The sequence below is a fragment of the Coenobita brevimanus genome, chromosome 102 (assembly GCF_032717465.1).
Source record: "Coenobita brevimanus isolate Jiangsu-jjx chromosome 102, ASM3271746v2, whole genome shotgun sequence".
Classification (NCBI taxonomy): Eukaryota; Metazoa; Arthropoda; class Malacostraca; order Decapoda; family Coenobitidae; genus Coenobita; species Coenobita brevimanus.
Window position 1 is genome coordinate 15,430,353 of NC_137055.1, and position 23,054 is coordinate 15,453,406.

A 23,054-nucleotide genomic window follows, 5' to 3' on the forward strand; every position below is an offset into this window, starting at 1 on the left:
CAAATACTTTTTTTTTCTTTTTTTTGTTTTGTTTTACAATTAATCAGCTTATCACTACAGTTAATCTTGAACGTTACGTTCTCTTCGATGTTGGCTATTTGATCACCCTATTATCAAGTGCCTTACTATTTGGTGTTCATAGTGTGTGCATTACACAATGTAATATGTTTAGTTGGTAATCCTTTTCATCTTGTCACTGGCATTACTATTTTCACTGCATAATAAGATGCCGTGCCACGTATGCTGAAACAAAATTAGTGCCATCCCTCCGCCTATGTTGTTATAGCAGCCGCTTTGACGTATTACGTTCATATACCTTACATATATGCATTACATTGCTATTAACCTGCATAATTGCTGGGGACTAGATATACAGTACATTCAAAACATCGTTTGTGACCAGAGTGTGCCCACATTCATAATCTTGATGCACAATAAACTGACCAACAGCAGTCTCTACGCATTTTACTTTATAAGCTGCTTACTTTAGGGGCATCTCAGGAATCTGTTATTAATAACACAACATTTCACAAAATCAGTCTCACCTCACTGATGTTTGTCTTGGACTCACGGGCAGCTTCTTGGTCCTGTAGGAACTGCAGTAAATGATACCATAATCATGGGTGGTAGCCTATATGTCATCTGCTGCAGCACCAGATTTGCGTGAGGCAATTACTTTCTTCATTTATATGCGGAAAGAGCTCCTCATCGAATTTATCTTCTTTATCATTGTCTCTCTGTATGCTGATGCATCCTTCTCCCTCAATTTCTCTATCAGCACATTATATGCTGCTGCCTTTGCCTCTCCGTCACTATAGTATTTAGATTTTATCTTCCACAAACATGGATAGCTTTTATATAATTCAATAAAATCGGTCCAAAAGGCTCTCCCCGACGATGGTCCATGCATCGTTGCGTTCCCACAACACTCGGAGCCAGGGGAGTCCATTCCTTGGAGTATGTGTTGGGATTAATCAGCTACCACACACGCACGAGTCGCACTGCACACGTCCCAGACTTCAGACGCCACCTGAACAAGCACAAGCCAAGCCACAGGCCTGCACAACCATCAAGCCACCACACACACGCTCAGATCACCTTGTCCAACCATTGGTATTTTGCGGAAAACTGAACGTGTGTGGTGGGCTTTGAACCATTAACTGACGTGACTCGAGACGGCCCAGAGCTGTGTGCATGCCAAAAATTGCTACCATACACGTGCAAACAGCCTTGAATGTGACTTGAACTTGAATAAATAACTGAGCGTTTATGGGGGCCTTATGAGGAGGATGGGAACATTTTCCTTGAAAAGAGAGAGAGAGAGAGAGAGAGAGAGAGAGAGAGAGAGAGAGAGAGAGAGAGAGACAGACAGACAGACAGACAGACAGACAGACAGACAGAGACTGAGAAAGAGAGAGACAGAGAGAGAGAGAGGAAGTAGGAGGAATGGGCACAAATGTTTGTTTAATTTCACCTACTGAAATAACAGCCACCAACTGCCGGGCTCACTAAACACACACACACACACACACACACACACACACACACACACACACACACACACACACACACACACAGTAAGGAATAATACATCACAAGAACGAGACCTCAAACGTTTCTGTATCTAGCGGCTGTTGGTAGTGACAAGGGGTGAAGAAAAGAATGACAACTGGAATAAAAAGAGTGGGAATCAGACGGGGAGGGAGAGAATGGGATTAGAACAGGAATATTGGTAATTAGCCTTGGATACATTTTATTAAAGCATTTCGAGCAATTGAGAACAGGACAGTATTGGTTTAGTAAACAGTCAAGAGAGAATTGTGATGCACCAGTCGGGTTAGTGCCGTGGATAAATGAATGAAGGCAGAGAGAGTGGGGAGAGGAGAAAGTGGAGAGGATTACACACACACAGGATTACACACAGGAAAGCAAACAGCAACAGACCTTATGGTCCTTTCGAGGCTGCTTGTTAGAGAAAACTATGACTACAAGATCTAACTCTACATGCTGAAGGATAAGGATAGTAAAGCAAGAAGGCTCCCCCCACCACCAAACCCTCCAGGAAAAAGTGAGAAAAACCACCATGCAGCATGGAAAAACTGACATGGAAATTTTATAGGAAACACTGGAAAGGAAAAGTCACATTCTATAATACTTTATCTATAAGCTACCCGATAGAGTAACCTGAAAGAGAACGTAAACAAATAAAATAATAGTTACGGCATGACATTATAAACCGGTACATTGAGTTAATGGGAAGTCTGTGGACATAACGTGGAAGCTACACACTGCACAGTGTGGATGTTTAGGGGTAGTGCGGCAGCCTTGCCTGGCGCTTTTAAGGTAGGCAGCAGTCAATCAGGCCCTAGCTCCGTTTGCTCCATTGAGACAAGGAACTCTCCCATGTGGGACAAGTACACAAGTTTCATCCTGAAGCAGTGACCCCTGGTACATTAAAAAAATCCCGATGGTGGTCACTTGACTAACAGGGACCCTCAGTGATCCACAGCCCATCACAGGTCGAAAGTAAGAGTAGTGACCGTTAACTCAGGGTTATCTGTGCAGATCCTAATCTGTGCTTATATTGCTTCCTTTGCATTGGGGAGATTGAAAAGTATATAGGATGGGTGTGTTAGATAAAAGGGGACTGCACAGTGCACAGTGTGGATGTGCAATGCACAGAGTGGATGTTTGGGGGTGGTGCGGCAACCTTCCCTGGCGCTTTTTAGGTAGGCAGCAGTCAATCAGGCAATAGCTCCGTTCACTCCACTGAGACAAGGAACTCTCCCATGTGGGACAGTACACAAGTTTCATCCTGAAGCAGTGACCCCTGGTACATTAAAAAAATCCTGATGGTGGTCACTTGACTAACAGGGACCCTCAGTGATCCACATCCCATCACAGGTCGAAAGTAAAAGTAGTGACCGTTAACTCAGGGTTATCTGTGCAGATCCTAATCTGTGCTTACTGTATATTACCTCATTTGCTTTGGGTAAATCGAAAAACGTATAATGACGTGACGTGACGCTATGTTAAGTTTAAGGGGTGTCCTGTAGACACGAGGGGACTGCACAGTGTGGATGTTTAGGGGTGGTGCGGCAGCCTTGCCTGGCGCTTTTAAGGTAGGCAGCAGTCAATCAGGCCCTAGCTCCGTTCACCCCACTGAGACAGGGAACTCTCCCATATGGGACAAGTACACAAGTTTCATCCTGAAGCAGTGACCCCTGGTACATTAAAAGAATCCCGATGGTGGTCACTTGACTAACATGGACCTTCAGTGATCCACAGCCCATCACAGGTCGAAAGTAAGAGTAGTGACCGTTAACTCAGGGCATGAATGTGAGTTGGGAGTAGGAGGGGGAAGGAGGGGTGGGGGGACATCAGGAGGAGAAAGGGGGAGAGAGGGGAAGGGAGTTTAGACACGGTTATGAGGAATGTCAGAGTATTACGCTCGTACGTCGTTTCATAACATTCTGTCAGCTCCTGCACTTTTTTTTTTATACTGATTAAATACGGTATACATAATATTGTACTCTAGCCAGTTTCTAGTACCATTTTTAAAAAACACGTCGTTAAAGTGTATAAAAGGCTACGTGGCAACTAGTCCCCTTACACTGTTGCCAGACAAAAGGACTCACATCACACGAGTAGACTTGCAGCGAATTTATGCTGATGACTGTACCTGCAGAGTATTTATCAGTCATCTGTTCCAGAGAAAGGAATGTTAACTGTTACCTGGAATGGAGAAACAAAATTATACTACAATCTGAAATATATCAATAAAGTCACAACACGGTTACCTGTAAAGAAATGGGAGAAATATTTCTCTGTAAAAATTAGTGCAAGTCTATCTATCTATCTATATACCTAGGCTGCCTCCCCCAAGGAAAGGGAGGTAGCCGAGACAGGACGACACACTCCCCATTTACTCATCTATTCAAACACATTCATTCGCATCTTAGCCCCAAAGGGGAGAACGGATAGATCCTCACCACACCACACCGCACAAGGGACAACTGCGCAATGCAATCAGTGACATCCACAGCAGGGCCCGACAGCAGAACTGGTTTACCCCTGCCACATCATAACAGACCCATCCCCTTACCCGCACCTGATCTGACTAGCTGATCAGACCAAATGCAAATAGAAAGAGAAAACTGGGGGGAAATAGCAGCAAGCCGTGCCTTGAAATGAAAATGTGAACAAACGCTGTCGTGATCCCTTGTTTTACATTATTGTTTACAGTGATAAAATAATGGATCACCGGTATAGTAAAGAATCCTATTTTAATCCATTAATACTGAATTAGTTCTGAAACCAAAAAATAAATATACAAAGCGCAAATTCTTATGGTTTTCCGAGGGTAACTCGTCCAGCCCTCTGGCGGGAGACTGCTGAAGTAACTGCGTATCAGGGACAAAGAGACGGCGCCAAGGTAAAACAAAACTATTTATATAATATAAATTGTTTTTTCTTACCCTAGAGCGGTGCAGATCACCGTCCAAAGCACTCTATACTCAGTTACAGAGATTCACAAAAATAAACTGAGTCTCTTATTCAATACCATCTATTAAAGAAAGCTTTGGGATAGGGAAGGAATAGTTCACGTAAGGAAACTGAGGTCACAGGGGAAAGGGATTACCGATCACAACACGTGTGTGTGTGTGTGTGTGTGTGTGTGTGTGTGTGTGTGTGTGTGTGTGTGTGTGTGTGTGTGTGTGTGTGTGTGTGTGTGATATCACAGCAAGCAGCAGAAGTTATAAGGAGAGACATAACTCGATTCAACGACTTTCAGAAATGAAGGCTGGAAAGGAAACTCAAAGCCTTATGCAGAGGAAGTAGGTGGATAGAAATTAGCAGACCAGACTCCATTCAGAACCTATCTAGGAGGCAACCAACTCAAGTGGAAATTGAGGCTCTTGTCTGGGTCTCAAATGTGGCACTGGCACCTGCAATCGAAACACCACCATCGTCCTGATTACCAAGAATCGCTGCCACAGTGACAGTGATTTCTAAAAAGTAAGGCTTTGTTCAGAGACTCATCACAGCCACAGTATCTGACAGCATCAATGGCATGGCGATACCTAGGCGTCACTGGAAAGCCCTGAAGGCCTTGGGTGAGGAGGAAAACATCAGGATATCATCATCAAATAAGGGAGGAGGAGGAGGAGTCAAGGACAGCAGTGCAAACATCAATAAGATGGGTGAACTTCTAGCGGTCAGAGACACCTACACCGTCTTAGAAAAAGTGGAGATTAAAACGGCAACAGTGGATTTCACCTAACAATGCAAAAAACTACTAGGGAAGACAGAGAAGGGCAAGAAGTTACTCCAGCTTATATGCAACAACCCACGGCCTGCCATGATGTACCGGTATGGTCTCCCTAAATCACACAAGACTGGCATTTCCATGCGACCAATCACTTCGGGACTCGGCAGTGCGCCACACCAACTAGCTGTGAGACTGGCTACAGTTCTTTCAGCTAAACTTGGAGCCACAAGCAAGGCACATCTCAAACACTGCGGTGACCTTAAGATGGAAATAAAAGATAGTAATCTCAAAAACAAGAAACTGGCCTGTCTTGATGTGAAATCCCTCTTCACAAAAGTACCCACGGATAAAGTAATACACTTACTACATGAAATAATATGTGGTAATGAAACTGACCTGCCAATACCGAAAAACGTTTGCCTGAAACTGGTCGAAATTTGCATAAACCTTAATTACTTTAAGTTTATATCTTCTACATACAAAGTTTTGGAATGGCTATGGGGTCACTACTGAGTGCTATGTTAGCTAATCTCTTCATGGAATCGCTCGAGTCGGGTCCCTACAAACGGTTCATCCTGAATACCGTCATGTGGCTGTGGTATGTCGACGATATCTTGGTCATAGCACGCAGACGGTTCGACATAAACATTGTGCGGGACAGACTTAATGAAGTACAACCGTCAGTTCAGTATTCCCTTGAGGAAGAAGCTGACAGTTGCTTGCCTTTCCTGGCTATTTTGCTCATTTGGACCGACAATAAATTGGCATTTAAAGTTTATAGGAAAGCCACAAATAGGAATGACCTTATTCATTATTATTCCAGCCATAATGTTAGGATAAAGAAAAGTGAATGAACAGGGTTCTACCTCAGAGCTTTGAGGATTTGGAGTGATGATCCTTTGAAAGAGGACTTCTAGTACATAGAAAACACATTGTGTAAACTCAGGTAATCAAAACAAAAAACATGCCATGGCTATCCGGGAATGGGCAACAGCTAAGAAATTCAGTGATATGACACGCATAATCCTGTCCAATAACAATACAAGCAACAACACTGCACGGTTTTTAAGACATTTATGAACTGAGGTAGCTATTAAGACTTCTCAGACAGTGCGTGATCTGGTCAGACACAAGGTATGAACCAACAACACAGCCGAGAGAGATGTTTACTCCATTCCATGTGCAGTATGTGATAAGGTCTACATAGGTGAAACAGGGCGTTAACTGGAAGAGATAATAAATGAACACAAGTATGCAGTGAGCCGGTACAACACCAACAACGTATGCGTAGCTCACAGATTAAATACAGATATTGTAATGAAACTGTAAAATGCAAAAATTTGTACAAGGAAACAGACTTAAAAAGACGCAAGTGTCTTCAGGCAGTTGTAATAGCATATTCCATCACCACTGAACTGAACAGCGGGTCTTATTACCAATCAAATTTTGTGGCCAGATATACTGTCAATATGAAATCTTCCTCACACCACCCCCCATAAACTCAGAACATCACCCTTCCTTCCTTCCAGTCCCCTCCTCATCCATCTTTATCCCCTCTCTTCACGTAGCTTTCTACGCACCTATACACACACACAAACACACACACACACACACACACACACACACACACACACACACACACACACACACACACACACGTGCTGTGATCGGTAATCCCTTTCCCTTGTGACCTCAATTTCCATACCCGAACCATTCCTTCCCTATCCCAATGGAATTCCCACTTCACCTGACCCTTGTTTCTTTCCTTTTCTTTTCGTCCATGTGCCGTGCTTTGTAATCCCTTTCCCCCTGGGTCCTCACCTTCCTTACCCCACCTGCCCCTACCACCCCCCTACCAGTACCTCTTCCCTCCTCACATCTCCACTGCCTTCTGCTGTATATATATACAGAAAATGTGTGTATATTCAGCAATTGTATCCTGAGGAAGCCGTGAGGTAAATCTTCAATATACACTATGTCCCACATCGGTGTTTCTTTCTCCAATTTGTCAACAGACAGTGACCTTAGGTCTTGGAAAGTCCATTGTCCATATGTAGATACATGTTTACAGTGACACAGATAAGCTACAGTTTATTGAGGGAAAAGATCAAGATATCGTGACTAATTTTGACAATTATTTTTGAATTTAGACATTTGTTCGTTTTTGCGCGCAGCAAATGTCAAGTCAAATTCAGTGTTCAACTCTTCATCAAGAGCTGTCAGGGTTAGCCAGTGATTCTCCCGAGGTATTCTGACTGGTCTTGAGTGATACGGACTTGATCATATTGTATAAGAGAGCGGCATCTAGGCTTTCCAGGCTAAGTACAGTATATTCTCCCGTGGTGAAGCAAATTGTTCAGAGGACACTGGTGTAATGTAAATCATTTTATGGATGGCAGAGGTTAACACAGCTTATGGTGAGGTAAAACGCGTGCCACATGATCGGCTGATATTTTGGTTTGGAGCCACTCTTCATGTGCAATACTGGTGCAAGGCTACTCTAATTAATTCTGGCTTACAGTTTCCATGAAAACACGCGTATGGTGGAGAGAAGACTTGTGAAAATACTATAAGGTACATATGGCCTTAATGGTTCTGGAAAATGCACATGACTAGGTAAATAGATAAGGATTATGGGGCGTTATGCATATTTATGGTGTCGACGGGAAGCTGCTGAACGTTGCTAATTTTTATGATGATCGTGAAGCCTGATGCCATCTTAATGAATGGCTCAAGATTAGTGTTTGAGCGTGACAAAGTTCCGTAATATCCTCGTGCCTGTTTTACACACACACACACACACACACACACACATCTATCTATCTGTCTACTTCTCTCTCTCTCTCTCTCTCTCTCTCTCTCTCTCTCTCTCTCTCTCTCTCTCTATATATATATATATATATATATATATATATATATATATATATATATATATATATCCAGTATATATGAATGGAGTTACGAGAGATGTAAGAATCCGAGTTATAGAGGAATGAGGCTGGCAATGATTAGTGCAAGGAAGAGTATTTTAAATTCATGTACAGTAGGCCTATGCAAACGATGCTGTGTTCATTGCCAGTAAAGCAGAGTTTTGCTGATGTCTATGAGCGTCGGTCTTTGAAAGTATGAGTGAATACGAGCAAAGTGATGATTATAAGTAGTGGTGACTCAGTGCCCACAATGTGATGGAACTGTGAATGGAGAGAGACTCAACTAGATTGGGAGAGATTAAGAACCTGGGTGCAATGATTATGGAAGAAACGTATATGTGCAAAGGGACTATACTGTAGAGTACAACTGCAAAAGGAAGGAAAGTGGATAGTTCTACTAAGGCCTTGATACAAAACAGACGGCTGAGTGTGGTGGCTGCGAGAGGCTTGCATGAAGAAGTTAAAGTACCTACAGTACAGGTACAATTACATACGGGTGTAAGGCTTAGATATGGCAGGAAATTCTGAAGTCCTGAGTAAAGAGTAGTGCATATAGGGTTACTGAAGATTGTATGTGGCATGCGGAGATTCGATAGGATAAGGAATAATGTGGTTTCTGAAAGGTGTGGACTAATGAAGTCAGTGAACACCGGTAAAAAAATAAATAAATAAATAAATGGTACGATCATGTGGAGTAAATGGGTGTAAACAGGGTGGTGAGAAGATTGTTTCTGAGTGAATGTGAAGGTGTAAGAAGTTGCGTTAGACCAAGAAGAATGTGGACAGAGAGATTAAATGTGTGCGAGAGAAAACAATGTATGGACTCTACTGAGGAGAACTGACAATGGATGGAATTGGCTGGAAGAATTTTACACAAAGCACTATATGACAAGGGACTGGGACTTCTGTTTTTCATAGTGGTGTTAATTGTTGGACGGACCCTAGGTGACAGGTAACATAAAGTGCGTAAGTGTGAATGCTTCTGCCTGTGGGATGGAATCAGGACTTTCCGATCTTGAATGGTAACTGATTGAGAGCGTGCCCCATATTTTGTGGCAAACTTTTGCTAGTTCTCCTTCTATAACTTTTTTTCGTGCTATGTGGACATGCTTCGATATGAAAAAATGTCTGAATGTTGATGATCACTTACATGCCAAAATGGCAGTGAAGGCAGAACTATTATCTTACCTATGACAGGGCCCAATATAGGAAAACCGATGGCGGCTGCCACACCTGTGACCCCATAGGCGGCTGGAAGGATGTCAGGGCCCATGTACCAGACGATAACAATGGCCTGCATGCTTATAGTCATACCCAGACCTGTTCCATAGAACCCTGTCCACACTGCAGGGTATCCAGCCTGCAAGGAGAAGGCAAAGCCTTCGAGAAGAAAACAAGATTAATAGCTATTTTGGATAGGTAAGAGTATGCGATTCTTTGTGTGGGCAGGTTTTATGTGTTGCTGTGGGAGATGAGAAGACAGAGCTGACAGTGATGGAGGAGAAGGTGTAAATGGTGCTTTAACCAAGTCACAAGTCACAGGCTACACATGAGGCAGGTGAGGGGTAAGCAGTTCTTGATCATCATGTTATAAACGTAAATTTCTGGGACTAAGTACTAAAAGCACCAATGTCACGGAATCCAGAAGCAATGAATTTTGGTCAGCTGCTATACTAACGTGAGAAGCGTCAGCATCAGATCGGTTGCTCAATCACCATCAGAAAAGTTTATGTCATCAAAGTTAATTGTCTTGTCCAACGTCAAGCTATCTGTCTGCCTACAGCCACAGGCCAAAGTACTGTCAGGGGTGGCCGTTTGTCTTTGAGTCAGTGGCTCTACGGGGAGGGGCATTATCCGTCTGCCAACCTACTTGCTGAAACGTAGGGAACAAGTGTGAGTTGGTTATTTGGTTACCACCCAGCACTGCAAATGGTTTCCTGGCATACAGGAAACCACTTGGCTTGTCACTCAAGGTAAAGCAACCTGAAAAGCAAAGAAGGATAATAAAAGGTGACACGAAAGATGGAACAAATATGAAGAGAGGTGGGTTGACACAAAAAAGGAAGAAGCAGGCAGCACTACACACCATCGTCAAGTCTATCTATCTATCTATTGCCAGACGCCATAATCCCGTAAGGGGTGGCCATTGACCTTGAGTTATTTGTTTTACGGGGAGGGGCACTAACCCTCCACCAACCCACTTGTTGACACGTAGGAAGCACGTATGGTTTGGTTATATGGTTACCACCCAGCATTGCAAATGGTTTCTTGGCTTTCAGGAAATACTGTATATTAAATTTAGAACAAAAGAGAACATAAAGAACATTTCACTGAACATATACATGTAAGAAAATTTTAAATATCATGAAGTAAACATGGCACATGGACGCAGTCAGGGGGCATGAGACTGATGTGTAACATGATGTGCATCCTAGCCGTGAAGGAGTTAAACATAGAGAACAAAAGTAATGCGAGTATACTTGGCTGGGGAATAACTGGGAGGAGGAGGAAGGTGTGAAGACAGGAAGAGATCAGTAGGGTGGAAGTAGTGGAAGCAATGAAGAAAGTCAAAATGGGAAAAGCCCCAGGAATTGATGGAGTGTTTGGTGAAGTACTGAAGCATGGGAGAGAGAGACAGCAGTAGAAGGGATATGGATGATATGCAGATTGGCCTGGGAGGAAGGTCGAGTCTCGGAGAATTGGAAGTCAGGTATAATTATTCCCTGTACAAAGGAAAAGGGGAAAAAGAAGTGTGTCAAAATCACAGGGGCATTTGTCTTCTTAGTGTAATAAGAAAAGTATATGATAGGAAACTTATTAACAGAGTTAGGGATATAACAGAGGAATTAATTTGAAAAGTGCAGGGAGGTGTTAGGAAGGGAAGAGGTTGTGCAGATCAGCTATTCATCCTTAGGTCTTTAGTGGAAAAGTTCTACAGAAGGGAAAAAAGTTGTATGCAGCCTTCATGGATTTAGAGAAAGCACATGACAGGGTGGATAGACAAGGAATGTGGAAAATATTAAGAATATGTGGAGTAAATGAGAAGTTGCTGAATGCCATGAGGAGCACTGGCATTCAGCAACTTCTCACCGTCAAGTACAGTTATAAAAAAACAGCCGATATCCCTGCCTGGCTTAGCATATGAATTTTCAGGCAGACTGAGGAAATCTGTTGCTCAGATGAATAACCAAACGATTTAATAATAATAATAATAATAATAATAATAATAATAATAATAATCTATCAGTCTATTGCCAGAAGCCTTAACCCCGTAAGGGGTGGCCATAAACAAATCGTCTCCATGTCGCCCTGTCCAACGCCATTTCACTGCCCTGCTTGCAGCTCACCTCCCCTCTCTCTCATATACCTCTCCACTACATCCTTCCATCTCATCCTTGGCCTCCCCCTCCCTCTCTCTCCCTCCTCCTCACTCACATACACTCTCCTCCTCAGTGTCTCACTCTCCATCCTCTCCACATGACAAAACACCTCTGTGTGTTTCTCCTAAGGCTTCCTATCACATCCACATCAAGACCACAACGCTCCTTCACTTCTTCATTGGTCAGTCTGTAACTCCATGTGACTCCAGATGCTCCTCTCAAACAGCTTCTTTCCACTGCTCTCACTCTTGACTTCTGTCCCTCCAACTAGGTCCAAGCTTCATTTCCATAGGTTAGAGTTGGTGTCACGATACTGTCATGTAGTAACTTTTTCACTTCCATGATCACTTCCTCGTTTCTTATCACTGCTTTCAAGGAACCAGCAACATTTCTTCCTTGTTGTGCCCTTTCGAGCACTTCACCCTCTAAACTTCCCATCATCACATTACTCAAGTACTTAAACACGTTCACATTTTCCATTTCCTTCTTATCCAACCTCACTGTACATTCACTGACTTCACTTCTGTCGAAGACCATAACTTTACTCTTCCCTATATTAACCTTTAGATTCCGTGTCTTACAGACTCTCCCAATCTCATCCACCAATCCTTGAAGCTCCCCTTCGTCTTCGCTTAACAACACAGCATCATCTGCAAACAACAGTACAGGGAGTTTCCAAACATTGCGCTCTCTCATTAGGGCCGCTCCAACATCCACTGCCCTACCTTGTATCTCTTTTATAACCCCATCCATATACAGATTGAACAACCATGGAGACATGACACATCCTTGTTTCAGTCCAACCTTCAGACAGAAAAATTCACTCAGTTCAATATCCACACACACTGCAACCTTAGCACCCTCGTACATACTCTTCACGGCATTCAGCAACATTCCATCTACGCCATATATTCATAATACTTTCCACAATCCTTGTCTATCCATCCTGTCATATGCTTTTTCCAAATCCATGAAGGCCGCATACAACTTCTTTTCCTTCTCTAGAAACTTTTCCACTAAAGATCAGTGAATGAATATCTGATCTACACAGCCTCTTCCCTTCCTAAAACCTCCCTGTTCGTCTCCAACTAATTAATCTGTTATTTCCCTAACTGTCAATAAGTATCCTACCATATACTTTTCCTATTACACTAAGAAGTCAAATGCCCTTTTATTACCACACACTTCTTTTTCCCCTTTTCCTTTGAAAAGGGGAATAATTGTACCTGACTTCCAATCCTCCAGGACTCCAATTTCCTCCCAGGCCAATCTGCACATCTTGCACATCCATTCTACTATTATCTCTCCCCAGTCCTTCAGCATTTCACCACACCCTCCATCAATTCCTGGGGCTTTCTCCATTTTGACTTTCTTCATTACTTCCACAACTTCCAACCTACAGATTTCTACCTCTCTTCTCACATCCTTCCTTCTCCCAGCCATTTCCCAGCCACTTATACTCGCATTACTTCCATTCTCTATGTTCAACAATTCCTTAAAGTGTTCTCTTCATCTGCTCACTTCTCCCTTCTCCACTAGTAATGTACTATTTTTGTCTTTCACTCCCTGTCTAACTTCTTTGCCACCCTGTCTAACTCTCTTTACTTCTTTCCGGAACATTTTCTTACATTCCTTCCACTTTACACCAAAACGCCTTCCAAATTCCTCATCCACTCTCTTCTTACTCTCTCTTACTAATCTTTTCACCTTTCTCTTCTTCTCCACATATAACTCTCTCTTACGTCTCTAAACTTCCTCCATGCCCCTGTTTCTCATCCACTCACTACATGCTTTCTTCTTCTGTGCCACAGCCTGTCTCAACGTCTTCATTCCACCATGCTGTTCCCTGCACCCCATTTCGTTTTCTTTTCACCCCACATACCATCTCATATGCTGCACAGATTTCTTCTGGGAATATCTTGCACACACCTTCCACATCCAGTCCATATTTACTCAATTGCTCCTCCACTTCGCTCATGTATTCTGCCTTTTTCCATCCTCTTGTAACCTTTCCACTCTCCTTGTATGCACTACAGTACTTCCTGCTGTCCTTCCCTTCTATTTCTCCATTTCATTTGGACCTTGATTCTGACCACCACCAAGTGGCGGTCAGAAAATCCACTTCTCCAACCTCTATATGCTCTTGCATCCATGACACCTTCTCATCCTATCATCCACACACACATAATCAATCATTGCCTTCCGTTCATCCAGTTCACCACCTACCCTTCTCATCACTTGCCACGTATACCTATGTATCATTTTGTGTCTGAAGAGGGTATTGGCTATCACCAACCCCCTCCCGGCAGAAATGTCCACTAAAGCACTGCCATTCTCATCCATCTCTGCAGGCACACCCCACTCACCAACCACTCCATCCACCTTTACAATCCCTACTTTTCTATTCATATCTCCAATAAAAAACACTCAGTCCTTTCAAACTTTTCCATGCATGCTTCCACATTTGTCCAGAACTCTTCTCTCATTCTGCTTGCACGATCTTGTGTTGGTGCATACACGCACACAATCGACCACATTCGTAGTCCAGCTTTCAATCTTACCCACACAATCCTTGCGCCAACTGATCCATACTCTCTTATATTCCCATTCCATCTGTTACTCACAACAATACACATCTTTCATTCTCACCTACTCCCTCACATATACCCCATCAATACTCCCATTCTCTCACACTCTCACCTCCCCATTTAGTTTCAGTTAATCAACATACATCCACTTTCGCACCCTCAAGCACCTGGACAATCTCTCTTTCACCTCCTCATTTGCACCCCTTACATTCCATGTCGTGATTCGTACCATGTCCTTTGTTCGGTCTTTAGTCGTCACCTTTTGGTCAGTCCTGGTCCGAGGCTTCTTGTTCGTATTTTTAGTTAGTTGTTTGCGGGGAGGGGCACTAACCCTCCGCCAATCCACTCGTTGTCACGTAGGGAACACGTGTTGGTTGGTTATAAAGTTACCACCCAGCGTTGTAACTGCTTTCCTGGTTTACAGGAAATCATCATCATCATCATCATCATCATCATAATAATAATAATAATAATAATAATAATAACAGCAACAACTACAACAACAACAACGATAATAATAATAATAATAATAATAATAATAATAATAATAATAACTAAAAATAACGACAATAGTACTACTACTACTGATACAGTAATATTAAATTAGGCTACTCTCAACAGTACCTTGATCTTATCACAAACAAATAGACTGTGGTGGGATAAATAAATGTCAGTTACAGTATTTGTTGAACCAAAGTACGTTACAAAACAGTATGACTTGAGTTGTATCAAAGGATAAATCATGTTACACTGATTTGAATGAAACCTCAAAGAAGGAAGCTTATATATTTTTTTTATTCTGAAGCAAAGGAATATACTTTTAATAATTAGCTTGAATTATAAGTAGATTAACTTTTCCACATATTTTTCTCCAAAAAACGGATATGTAGGCTGGCTCCTCTCTCTTCTCTTCCTAGATTTTATTTTTGATGTACTATTGTGTTTTCACATACAGAGCTCTTAAGATAATTGTCAACATATAGTACAGAGTGCTTAGACCTACCAACCACAGCGACAGCCTTCAGGAAGTATCCAGTCATAAAGCACACACGAATGCTGAACTTCTTCCAATCTGACATTGGTGATACCACAAAGCGGATGAGCAGGTTGGCAGTTCCCAGGATGGAGATGCACCAAGCAGCATCCCGTAATGAGTGTCCGGCTGCGTGCATCGCAAATGGCACCATCATGGTAAAGTTGAGAAACGAAACGCTGCTCATCATGAAAGTGGAAGCAATGATACACACACGAAAGGACGAAAGCAGTGAGAGATTTGATACTGTTGTTCGAATAACTCGGCCAAAGGTATTCCATAGTCTCATCATAATGCCTTCTTTTGCTCTGCTCAGACAGTCTTCACTGTTGTTACATGAGGGCATGATACTCGGGGATGGAATTTCTTGGGTAATATCAGCAGATGCTAGTGAGACACAAGACCCTTTACACTTCTGCTTGATGGCTAAAAGCTGAACTTGCTTCAGATTCCCAGCATTTTCTAAAGTGTTTTGTTGGTTAAGTGATTGGGTCGAATGGTGATCTGGGCTCCGAAAGCAAGGACTGCCATTCTCTTGATGCAACAATATCTGTCTTGCTTCACCTGAATCTTCATGCACAGGTTTAAGATGCCACTTTACGGGATGAAAGAAAGCTATTCCAATTAATGCATTCATAATGAGTCCACTGTAAATAAGTGCTGCTCCCCTGAAGCTGTACTGATCCAACAGGTAGCGTACAAGAGGCGCCAGTGCCATCTGTCCAATTGGTGACCCTGCCACCATCACAGTGTTGGCCATACCACGTCGCTTGTCGAAGTATGGCGACACCACAATGTATGACAAGCTCACAACCAGTCCTGCACCAATACCTGTTGAAGGAAAATTTGCGTTACATTTAGGCTTTATATTGAAATTTGGACTACAAGTGTAAACAAAAAAAATGAATTTTGATATCACATTACATATACGATTATAGTACCTTGCCTTAACTCTGCGAAGGGAGTATATGTGAGTTTTGGTGACATGATATAGGCAGGCATGTCCTGGGAAAATTATGTCTAATTAGTGACTCCCCCAAAATTGTAGCACACGAGTAACGACCTAACAGCACAGAAAATGTACAGCACCCGGGGCATGCACTCTGCTACTCGCCACAGTTGATTTACAACACCCGTAAATGTATCTGTCCCCAGCTCATTCAAAGCTTTGGCTGTCAACAACTGCCTACAGAAGGCAGGCCTTAAGATCACAGTATCTTCAGGACGCCAAACTGGAGAAACTGTCAAAACAAAAGTGATCAGAAGTAAAAATGAGAACAATGTAGTAAACAGCATACCGCACAGTGAATGTTATAAAAAGTACGTAGAGGAAACAGGACGAGGAATGGATACAAGGATAGCAGAACACAAAGCTGATTCACGTGTCACAGAGTATTTAATTTCGTAGTGTTACACATAGATCAACACAATCATTAATTTTATCTTAGTGGGAAGAAGCTGCACTTAGTGAGAAAGATCTGAAAAACAAATAAGAAAAATGTTGGATGCAACTTTAATTCATATAAAAAATGTGACTGTCCATAAGAAAGGATTTTTCAGCCTAAGTAGGTATACATCACTGAGAGTACTAATGTTGAAATCAGGGGTTGGGTAGCATGAAGGAGTTTTCCTAAAGGTAGCCAATCAGGCTGCGACATGAGACTGGGGAGAGAATATCTAGGGGTATGAATGTCTTGGCTATCCCACTTCTTGTTCAGACTCTCTGAAGATGGGCTTTGTGTAGCCCGATACATTAGAGAAAATAAAGAATTCGAGCTTTTACATGTGTCTTTCTCCCAACCAACATTTCCACTCGAAACCACGTTCTTCTTCTTGCATGCTAGGTGCGCTCAGCTAATGCAATTTGGCTCCATAAACTATAGGGAGGATGTTTGTATGTATGTATGAATGTGCAGGGCATGGGATAGTAGCTCTACCATATATGTCCAAGCCATATTTTACAGGTCCAGGAGGTCAGTGATCCGAGGAACACCACTTCTGTCAGTGGAAAAGTGACCTATCCCACCTAATGCCTTAGGCACGACACACGAGTGGACGAATTTTGGAATATTGTTTCTGTTGATCAACCCCAGTCTTTCTGGACGAGCAGACCCATCAACTGCGGGTAAGCAACAGCTCATACAGGGTTGTCCCGAGCAGTGAACACGTAGGTGGGGGCGACTAACATCCACTCACTTCATGCAGTGCAACCTACATTTATCTTCCCTTCCTTTTTTTTTTTAATGCAAGGAAGAAGGAACCAAAGGCCATGAGCCCGCAATAACAGTTCCCTCCAAGAAAAAAAAAAAAAAAAACAATAGAGAGCCAAATTCAAGATCCATTCATTTCGAGATGCCTGGACACACTGCTTTTGAAAGACTGGAGATCATAGGCAGCAGGAAATACAGACAGAGGGAGACAGTTCCAGAGCTGACCTGTTGCATAAATGAAGGACTGGGAGTAACGGTTAACTCTTGCATTAGAGAGTTGGACAGAAAAGGGGTGAGAGTTTGCTGCTAGACGGGTGCTACGCGCCCGTCGTAGAGGTGGAGGAATGCATGCAGACAGTTTAGAGGAAGAGTGACCATTAAAGTAGCGATAGAAAAGAGATAAAGATGCAACAGTGCGGCGAAGAGACAGAGGTTGAAGGAAGTCAGTAAGAGGGGGAGAGTTAATGAGACGAAAAGCCTTTGACTCCACCCTATTGAGAAGAGCTGTATGTGGGGAGCCTCCCCACACATGAGAGTTGTACTCCAGACAGGAGCAGATAAAACCCCTGTATAAAGTCAACAATTGTGCAGGGGTAAAGAAAGAACGGAGTCGGCTTAGTACACCCAATCTCTTGGAAGCAGATTTTACAAGAGATGTAATATGATCTTTCCAAGATAAGTCCCGAGTAAATGAAACCCCAAGCATGTTCAAGGATGATGCAGGATTAAGTTGAATATTATTAAACATTAGTGAGTATACCTGTGGAAGATTTTGTCGGATTGATAGGTGTAAGTACTGAGTCTTAGATGCATTAAAAACAACCAGATTATTTTTACCCCAGTCAGAGATACGAGCCAAGTCAGACATTAGGTGTGCCATAGCCTCATCCTTTGTTTGTTGAAGTAACTGCTGAGATGGGCGTTGTGGGAACCGAATGGAAAACTGAAGGGTGGAGTCATCAGTGTATGAGTGGATAGGGTTAGATGTACAGCTTAGAAGGTCACTGATGAATAAAAGGAAGAGAGTTGGTGATAGGACAGAGCCCTGAGGAACACCACTGTTGATAGATCTAGGAGAAGAACGGTGGTCATCTACAACAGTGGCTATAGAACGACCAGAAAGGAACCTAGCGACGAAGGCACAGATAGAAGGATAGAAACCGTAAGAGGACAGTTTGGAAATTAAAGATTTATGCCAGACTCGATTGAAAGCCTTTGAGATGTCAAGTGCAATGGCAAAGCTTTCGCCAAAGTCCCGAAAGGAGGATGACCAGGAGTCTGAAAGGTAGGTGAGAAGATCGCCAGTGGAGCGTCCCTGAGGGAACCCATACTGACGATCAGAAAGAAGGTTGTGATAGGAAAAATGCCTTAAAATTTTTCTATTCAGAATTAACTCGAAAACTTTTGATATACAGGACGTTAAAGCAATTGGACGATAGTTGGGGGGTTGGGAATGGTCACGCTTCTTTGGGATTGGCTGAATGAGAGCAAACTTCCAGCAAGAAGGAAAGGTACAAGCTGACAGACAAAGGCAAAAGAGTTTGCCTAGGCAGGGTGTAAGCACAGAAGCACAGTTCTTGAGAACAACAGGTTGGACTCCATCAGGACCATATGCCTTGTTAGTATTGAGGCCAGTGATGGCAGAAAATACATCAGCTGAAGAAATTTTAATGTCAGCCATGAGGAAGTCAGAGGGGGGAAGTGATGGAGGAACAGCACCGGAATCGTCTAAGGTGGAATTGGAGGAGAAAGTCTGTGCAAAGAGATCTGCTTTATCAGTAGAAGAAATAGCTACAGAACCATCAGAGTAGAAAAGAGGAGGGAAGGATGATGAGGTTAAGTTGTTAGAAAGGTTTTTGGCAAGGTGCCTGCAATTCTCTCTTCCTACTTCTCCTTGTCCACCCTTTCAGTTTTTGTTACTCTTCTTCTATATTCAGGTGGCTCTACATTGTGACAAGCCTAATGGTACAACACTCGGTGATTATCACACATTCAAATTACGGGGTGAAGTGAAACCTGCTATGATGCCCCTGTAAACTGAGTGGAGAAACGCAAATGCGGCATCCATTTTCAAACCAAAATTCAAAACTATTCCCCATGCCTCACTGTGGTAAGATGCTGTCAGCTTTTGAGGTGTAGGGTGAAAAGTGCATGTAGTAGTTCAGGTGGGAGTGGCTATGTATCAAAGTCAGAGTCTGCACATTGCTTCATGGGCATCTCAGTAAAGTGTGAATATGAGACCACATGAAATGACATGCTACTAAACCGCCTCTAAGAGGAGCCAGCAGAAACTTACTATACAGTTGAGAAGGTAGCTACTGAGGATTGTGTTGCTTAATCTTGATCAGTCTGTCTAAGCAAACACATCGTTTGCAGATAAGCTACCATGATGAGGATGTCCAATGACTTTCTTACACCGTTTATGTTGTGTCTGTTTCAGTGTGGTATGTACTGTAGTGGTAGCAGTAGTAGTAGCAGTAGTAATAGCTTCAGGTTTATCTGAAATGTGAACATGGTGGACTGTAAGCTTAAGTTACCGATCCCTTGCAGTCCACCGCCGTCCTCTTTTGGGGGAACAGAGATGTAGTCGTGGAACTTTGTATGACCAGACAGGTGAGCTGCTAAAGTTATATCAGTACCATAACATAAGGGCATTCCTCTTCAACACCAGTATGTGTTGTACAGTGTATCATTATGTGTGTTTTGTTGTGTGGGCCTATTTTACATTTTTTTTTTATCGCAAGAAAGAAGGAGCCAAAGACTAGAAACCTGCAACTTGTTCCCTCCAAGAAAAAATTTAAGATATTTGACAGCCAAATTCAAGATCCATTCATTTCGAGATGCCTGGACACACTGCATTTGAAAGAATGGAGGTCATAGGCAACAGAAAATACAGACAAAGAGAGACAGTTCCAGTATGTACCTGCTGCATCCATGAAAGACCGGGAATAACAGTCAACTCTTACATTAGAAAGTTGGAAAGAAAAGGGATGAGAGTTTCCTGCTAGACAGGTGCTACAAGCCCGCTGTACTGGAGGAAGGATGCAAGCAGACAGTTCAGAGGAGCAGTGACCACTGAAGTAGCGATAATGAGTTAGAGTGGCGAAGAGAAAGAGGGTGAAGGGAGCCAGTAAGAGGAGGAGAGTTAATGAGATGAAAAGCCTTTGACTCCACTTTGTTGTGAAGACGTGTATATGGGGAACCTTCCCACACAAGAGATTTGTAGTCTACACAGGGGTGAATAAAACCCGCGTATAAAGTCAACTGTGCAGGGGCAAAGGAGGGACGGAGTCAGCTTAGCACACCTAATTTCTTGGAAGCAGATGTATATAATCCACCCAACCCGAATTGGAGATGATAACTGAGGAAAGCTGGGTGATGTTCCAATCTAAGTCTTTTAAGTGAACTTGATTAGTTCTGTTGGATGAATGTAAGGTGGAAGGAGGGGAGGCTCGTAGTATAGTGATCAAATCGAGGTGTTGTATTGGTTTATGAATGAAATGAGTATTTAAGTGTTTCTTCATTGCTAGTGTTAGAATTTTTGTCTGGAGGTGGTGTGTTGTTGAAGAGGGTTTGCTAATGATTGTGGGTGATCGCTGTACGTGTCTAGTTTTGTTGTGTGGCTCTTTCATATAATGGTCGGTGCCGTGTGTTAGCAGTACCTACGGCATAGAATTGTTGCTTTTCATATCGGGATATGACTCAAACAGGCAGAACATTGGTTTCAGAGTGTACGTGAGCGGTAGGAGTATTTTTGGTGCAGTCAGTGATGATGCGTAGGGCGCTGCTCTGTATGGCCTTCAGGTGGTAATGGGTGTTAGATATGATGGAGGCCAATGCCGGGGAGGTAAAGGACATCACCGATGTTATTTGTAGCACAGGGAGAGTGTTTCTTTTTGTTTTTCGAACTCCACCCCTCTAACTGCTCTACGCATCATTAGTTTGATGGTGCACTGCCTCTTGATGCCTTGTATATAGTCCTTGGAGATGGGTCCAGTGGCAAACATAATTTTTAGGATTTTAGTGAAGGGAGTGCACGACACAGATTACAGTCAGGTATTTATAATATATTAGTACAGATTTATTGTGATTCCAGGTGGAGAGAGGGGGATGACGTCTGAGACCAAAGAGTACTTAGATGTAGAGAGAAGTGAGTGCCACCACAGAGGGAATATGAACTGATACAGCTGTTTGCTTAAAATTGGAAAGGTATAGAAAAAGTTTCAATTGTGTAGCATGCGGATATGAGAAGTAGCATAATTCATTACTTGTATGCATATACTCGTATGGCACCACTGCCTCATCACACTGGTGCTCATCAGAAGAGCAGAGCTTGCCATCTCTGATAAACTTAAATCTCCTTATGTTACATTTTCTGCAGTTACAGTTTTGCTTTCTGATGTTACGTTTTCTGCAGTTACATTATTCTTGTTTTTGAAATAACGATTTCAATGTAATGAGTGTATCTTGAGGGTAACTGTAGGTTTACTCTTCAATTCTTCTGAATTATTTGAATTGTAGGGAGGAGGGGATAGAAACTTAGCGCACCCCCCTGATCTATGTCCATGATTCCTATCTAGCCTACTCTGATATCTCCAAGCTGTAAATGTGGTACCCTCACACGTTTCATGAGGAAATTACGAACTTGGTAGTTGCTATGCAGCCAGATTTTGTCAGGATTATATTCTGAGATCGTGTGTGACTGTGTCATATTTATAGATTACAGGTATGAGATATCAGGGAAAGAACGAATACCTGGCCACACTTGTATATTGTTAAGTGTGAAATAGGAAATGCACCTGGACTCATGGGTTGGAGTAATCATGTTGCTGTGTACAAGTTGTGTCTGTGATGTGATGTATGGACGTTATAGTATATAATGTTTTCTGTATATGAGGCAATGTTTGTTGGCAACCGGGGTGTAGATAATACATCATGTAAGTTATGGTTGAAAGCTATTGACGAGAGATCGGATTCCTGTGGAAATCAGTTTGGAAAGCATTTTGTTTTGATGACTTGCCCTAGAGTGCAACATGTGCCTGTCTACCTGATAAGTAGTTGGCAAACCAGCATCTGGTGACATTCTCTATGTTTGTATTTTAGTGATCATTTTTAGTTGGGGGATGGCATCAAAAGCTTTGGTAATTTTTTTTTTTTTTTTTTTTTTTTTTTTTTTAGATGTGTATGCTGCGTGAGATTTATAAAGTTAATACTGTCAGATGCGTGCTGTGTGAAGGTGGTTAGTAATCTGTTTGTAAAGTGTTCCGTTCTAGAACTATACCATGAGGGGGGAAATATGGATATGAGGTTTGCTTTGTTGATAATTAGGCTGTCAGTTATATTCACTGGCATACTGAGCACTGTTATGGGTCTATACTAAAGAGTGTGTTGAGTCCTTGTTTGATTTTAAGTATAATGATGATTGTTCCATGTTTCCAGATGCTGGGAATGCTACAGTTAGCATACGATTAGTTGCTGATGTTTGTAAAGACCTGAACGCCATGTCGTCCTGAGAGTTTCAGGTGTAGGTTGCTGGTGCCATTCGGCTTTGTTCTTGTTTTCTTCATAATGTTACGTGTCTGTTGTGGAGTGAAAGGGGTTACGTTGTAGTCGAGTGGGTAGGACGGCCAATGCCTAATAG

At 42.5% G+C, this 23,054-nt stretch overlaps 1 protein-coding gene across 2 annotated transcripts in view; it reads right to left on the reverse strand.

The window, feature by feature from the left end:
- The window catches only part of LOC145415318 (monocarboxylate transporter 12-like), a 289,935-nt gene that overhangs the window by 62,802 nt on the left and 204,079 nt on the right, over nt 1-23,054 (reverse strand). For both annotated transcript variants that reach the window (XM_080284596.1, XM_080284595.1), the window contains 2 exons: nt 15,174-16,034; nt 9,391-9,582 (listed from right to left, as the gene is read on the reverse strand). In XM_080284596.1, coding sequence (XP_080140722.1) covers nt 9,391-9,582; nt 15,174-16,034 — 1,053 coding nt within the window. The remainder of the gene's footprint in view (nt 1-9,390; nt 9,583-15,173; nt 16,035-23,054) is intronic.